The sequence below is a fragment of the Hakea prostrata genome, chromosome 6, assembly GCF_041222555.1.
Source record: "Hakea prostrata isolate BN-2017 chromosome 6, UWA_Hpros_2, whole genome shotgun sequence".
Lineage (NCBI taxonomy): Eukaryota > Viridiplantae > Streptophyta > Magnoliopsida > Proteales > Proteaceae > Hakea > Hakea prostrata.
Genome location: NC_142605.1, coordinates 11,477,586 through 11,483,034, shown reverse-complemented (window position 1 = coordinate 11,483,034; position 5,449 = coordinate 11,477,586). Strand labels below are relative to the sequence as shown.

The 5,449-nt window shown below is 38.3% G+C and overlaps 1 protein-coding gene across 1 annotated transcript; it reads left to right on the top strand.

Annotated features, from left to right (window-relative positions):
* The first annotated feature begins 2,971 nt into the window (after window positions 1-2,971).
* Window positions 2,972-4,582, top strand: ITPK1 (Inositol 1,3,4-trisphosphate 5/6-kinase family protein). Its single transcript, XM_089159252.1, has one exon. The coding sequence runs from the start codon at window positions 3,221-3,223 to the stop codon at window positions 4,298-4,300; it is 1,080 nt and encodes a 359-aa protein (XP_089015378.1). The 5' UTR covers window positions 2,972-3,220; the 3' UTR covers window positions 4,301-4,582.
* Window positions 4,583-5,449: the final 867 nt, after the last annotated feature.

Here is a 5,449-nt window from a genome sequence, read left to right as displayed (position 1 = left end):
CGAGAGAAATATGCCCAAAATATTGAAGGCAAGTCTGTTTACCCGATTTTCAAATTTATTACCAATTTTGTTCCTTAGACCTCCATCTGTTTCCAATTTAGCTAAGATCTCACTTTTCATGATTTCTTGGGCAACAAGATTGAATGGAATGATTTAAAATCCATCAATATCTAATATATTGGCCAACTTTACTCCATATTATCCCTAATAATACATTTTTCTTGAAAATACACAAAAATTATCAATTAGCTCTCTTTTAATTAACTAAGTATGGGAAATTAAATCAAATAAATAATGCTAAATGCATGCTTATCACTGTTCCTAATATTCCCTTGAATTTTCGGAGTGTTTTGAATCCTGGAAGATGAGTTTCGGAGCAAAATTCTGATTTCTGTTGCGTACTATTAATTGGGTCGACTGTCTGGGTTAGTGATTGATCCAACAAGTTGCCCAAGCTGACAGTAGTGGATTTTGATGTCCGTCTTGATCCGTTTGACCATTTTTCTAGGGCTTATTCCTAATGTTGTATTGATGCTTGTTTAGGGTTTTTTTGCTAACCTTGGACCTATTCTCTTTGATCTTCGGAATTTCTTCGAAGCTATTTAAGGTAAGGACAGTTATTTCCGTAATAACCTAGATTGCATGATCTTAGTTTCTAATTTGGGAATTTCATGAGATGACTGTTGTTCTTACATTTTCTTATTATGATATTACTGTTGTAAGTACTTTAAGTATAGTAGCTCTTGTTCATGTTTTTCCTTTATTAAATTGATCATGTATTCTTCTATATATTGGAATATCAGTTGTGTATGTTATGACTGAATTGGGAATGTAATTTTACCAAAAAAAAAAAATTTGGGAATGTAATTGCTTGGGTATGATTTGGTATTGGGGAATGTCATTTTGACATTTCTATCTTTGGACATCAGTGGAAGTGGTATAGGACATTTCTTATGGTGCCCTTTGACTCTTTCCCGAATTATTAGTTTTCATACATAGGGCTTGTCTAGTAGTGTTTGGTTAGGATGTCCCTGTTATACCAGACCCGATTCGGAAGGATATTGAAACCAAGTAACCAATGCAACAATGTGGGTTTTTGAGCACTCAAGACCGGTAACCAACCTATGAGAGGACATGGATCACATTGTGGGGGCCATTCATTGGTAGGGTTGCAGTAGTAGATTTACTCATGGGCGTTTAAGATTGATATCCAACTCGTGAGAGAACATGAGAGCTTCCTGTTTACTATTTGTGGATGACAAATAGGGTTGATATGTCCGTAGTTCGAGTTAGTTGTATCCATAGGATACGCTGACTCTAGTGAGAAAGGTATCGGAAAGGATCACGAGAGGCGATGAATGGAAGTATCTAATTCTGATTTGATATAACTAAGTAGATGACTTGCATTGGGCTAGGCTTAACCTTTGACATGTGCCAATACTTAGATCAATGGTGATGTGAGAGAGCAGTGACCTAAACCCCAGCCAAGGAATGTCCGAAAGGGATGCAGGACCCAATTACCACTGGAGAACCCAAGATACAGATATGGTTGAGGGAGAGTGATTTGAGACCTACCTAGGGGAGTATGGTGCTATGAATTAAAGCATGTCTGCCATTAGTGATTGGCGTACATAGAGTTAGAATCATACATGCCTTGTCTGTTTCATATCATCTTGCATTTGTTATGTTTTGGTATTGTGCTTTATTATGTTGCTATGGAATAAACAACCTTGCTAAGTTCTTTTGAATTCATTCATTTTTGCAAACATCTTTGTTAGACTATCCTGCGGATACTGATGAACATGAAGGCCAATACTATGATGCACAAGCGGATGACGCATACTACTCCCAAGGTGTTGGCTACGATGACAACGAACTTTGTGTAATTTACTCATATTTTAAGTGGAAATAATCTAAGAGAGCTTTTATACTCATAGAGAACCCGAATCCATATCATCACCCCGTTAGGGAAGCACAAAGTGCTCCCCGATGGTTTTACCACCACAAAATAAGTGGACCCCACAGGTAAAATATATATATAAAAAAAAAATTCCATCAGCCAACCCCTGGCCCTGTAATTTGTGGTGGGGGTTGAGAATCTGGACTCAGAGAACCCTTTCTTTCCATTTAAATTTTCTTTCCATCTTAACCCCACATGGACAAACGAAACCCACACCACTACCGCTGGTATCATCATTGTCAACCATGTCCTCTTAGTCTTTTTTGAGTGGAGCATGTAACTAGTGAGTCAAACTCATAAAAGTGTTTAACCAAAAAAAGGAAAAACTCATAAAAGTGACCACCTAGTAACTAACGATGTTCTCTATCTTTTCTTCTAGTTTACATAAAATTTCCTCAAAAATTCTCTCTTCCAATCCTACACGGGCTGAATGGGCACGCGAGACTCACACCACTACCACCATCACCAGTGTCGGTTATGTCTCTTTTGGGCCGCATAATTGGTGAGTCAAACCCAGGAAAGTGTCTACTTAGTCCCTAATGGTGTTGTCTGTCTCTTCTTAGACTTGGGTTCACAAATTTTTTTTTAGAAAATGACGAATCCAATGGCACTTTACATCGGTGAAGATCCTTTGATAGATATGAGGCATTTAATTGGAATCTAACAAGTAGAATCAGCCCCTAAAATATTCCATATAGATACCTCAAATGCATGCATGTACATGAAGAATCTTTTATACACTTCGAACAAATAATTCCATTCCCAAAAAAAAAACAAATAATTCTTACATACCCATCAGAGCCGTCCATATATTTGAAGATCTGGCAGTTCGTTCCACGCGTATAGTGCTGTAAGAATCTGAATAATATTTAAAGAATATGCCACGTGGACAGCGAGGAGTGAGGACCTTCCACGCTCACATCCCTAAAGTTAACCCTAGTTATTAGAAGGCACTCGGGTTCGAACCCCTTCGTCGAAGCTATAAATATGCAATTCTCCCTTTCCCTCTCTCTCCGTATTTCATTTCATTTTCTTCGAGAAAAGAATAGAGTAATAAATCTCGCTCTTTGCTCGCGGCGAGTGTCTCAAATCTCTCATTCTTTCTGATTCGATTACTGATCAAAAACCCTAATTTCGATCTTGTTTTAAGTTTTTGAGGACCCAGATTTTGAATCTGGTCTTGATTTTCTTGAGTTCTGGTATGAGATTTCTTGCATTTCTCACATTACGGGCATTACAGATAGAGGGTTTTAAAGGAGGATGTCAGGGTTCGCTGTAGGTTACGCTTTAGCGCCGAAGAAACAACAGAGCTTTATCCAAGCTTCTTTGGTAGATCTTGCGAAGCAGAGAGGTATTGATCTTATCCGTATCGATACGGATAAGGCTTTGATAGATCAAGGTCCATTCGATTTGATTCTTCACAAGTTATCTGGTGAGGAATGGAAGAAGCAGCTCGAGGAGTACTCAAGTAAGAACCCTAATGTCTTTATAATTGATCCTCCAGAGGCCATCGAAAGGCTTCATAATAGGATTTCTATGCTCCAGGTGGTCTCTGAATTGAATATTCCTCAGACGAATGAGACGTTCGGCGTACCTAAACAGATTGTGATCTACAATTCAGGTGCATTGTTGGATCCGGCTTCACTGGAGGAGCTGCAGTTTCCGGTGATTGCGAAGCCCCTCGTAGCTGATGGTAGTGCCAAGTCGCACAAGATGTCCCTCGTGTTCAACCGTGATGGTTTGAGCAAATTAAAACCTCCGATCGTTTTGCAAGAATTTATCAACCATGGGGGTGTCATCTTTAAGGTTTACGTCGTTGGGGATTACGTGAAATGCGTGAAAAGGAAGTCATTGCCTGACGTCACGGAAGAGAAATTGGGGAGTTTGGAGAGCTCATTGTCTTTCTCGCAGATATCCAATTTGACAACTCAAGAAAGGAATGACGATAACTATTACGAGACATTGCATTTGGATGATACTGAGATGCCACCGCTGAGTATTGTTACTGATATTGCCAGAGGGTTGAGACAGGCCATGGATTTGCATCTTTTCAACTTCGATGTCATTAGGGATTCAAGGGTTGGAAACCGTTACCTTGTGATCGACATTAATTACTTCCCTGGGTATGCTAAGATGCCCTCTTATGAGACTGTTTTGACGGACTTCTTTTGCGAATTGCTTGACAAGAAGCAGAAACAATCAAGTTGCTCGGACAAGGAAGGAAACCCAGCAGTAAACCCTCCGCTCTGCGACAAGGATGAAAAAAAGCTTGAAAACAACATTTTCTGCAATGATGGTGATGATGGGGCGCTCCCTGTTCCTCCTTTAACAAGGAATTGAACAGAGTCTGAAATTCGAGGAAGTTTACATGCATGGTGGAGCTTGCTGAGCGAACAGAACCTGGAAGCACTTACGCAGCGGGACGGACTGAAGCAAGCTGCATCGATAGGTTGAAGGCTACAGATTTACACCTCTCAAGAACCTTTTTCTTGGGTGTTTTATTTCATCTTGTATATTCTTCCGTGCCGAAGTAGGAATTTCTCAATCACTAAGTTTTAGGAAGTTGAAGGTGTTTTTTTCACGTTTCGTAGTTTACGCTTTGAAAAATTCTAGCTAGTTTTGGCACCTTTAATGCATGGAATTTTCCATTTATCCATTAGATTTTATACTTCTTTTCTTTTTCTAATATTTTTCTTCATTTTCTTGGCATTGAATCACAGCCTAATAAAGCTGTCTTTGCTTCGCTTATTTTTGGTTAACCAACGCTAAGGATTCCCTAGCATAATTGTTTCTTATGAATTGGTGTTGACAACTTTGGTGCATTTTATTCTCCCATGTCGTTGTAGATTGCTGCTCTATATCTGACTTCTGCCACATACATGTTGACATACAACTGTGAGGGCACACTCACAAAGATGTAATAATATTCGGTATAGCTAGGATTAATTTTTTCTTTCCAATTTTAATACGCATTTCTTCAACATGCTTAGCTGGATTAATTAGATATTCTTGCGTTCTTCAACATTTATTACTTGAGAGGCTTAGCTGGACTAATTTCATTCATGTTAATTTTGCATTTATCAATTGTATCAGAGCCTTTGTGCTATACAGTTCTCTTGGTTCATAGAAACCCTTTTTTAATTGTTGTTTGCTATAAAGTTCTCTTGCTTGATAGAGACCCTTTTTTAATTGTTGTTTGCTGAATGGACTTGCATGTTTTGTTGATAATGAATTCATCTTGTTTTGTTGATAATGAATTCATCTTGAGTTTTTGGGGTTGGTTTGAATTTGAGAGAATCTCATAAACTTCGTGAATATGGATTTCTTCTATAATATATTTAATTAGTTTTTGTTGCAACAGTTACAAATAATCCCTTCTTTCTGCTTTTCTTTTATCAGTTATTCTTCTGTGCTGCACTGTATATTGTGTGTCAGTGCAATTTATAGTAAGCTGTGGGTGACTTTTATTTAATTAGTCTTCAGTTTAGT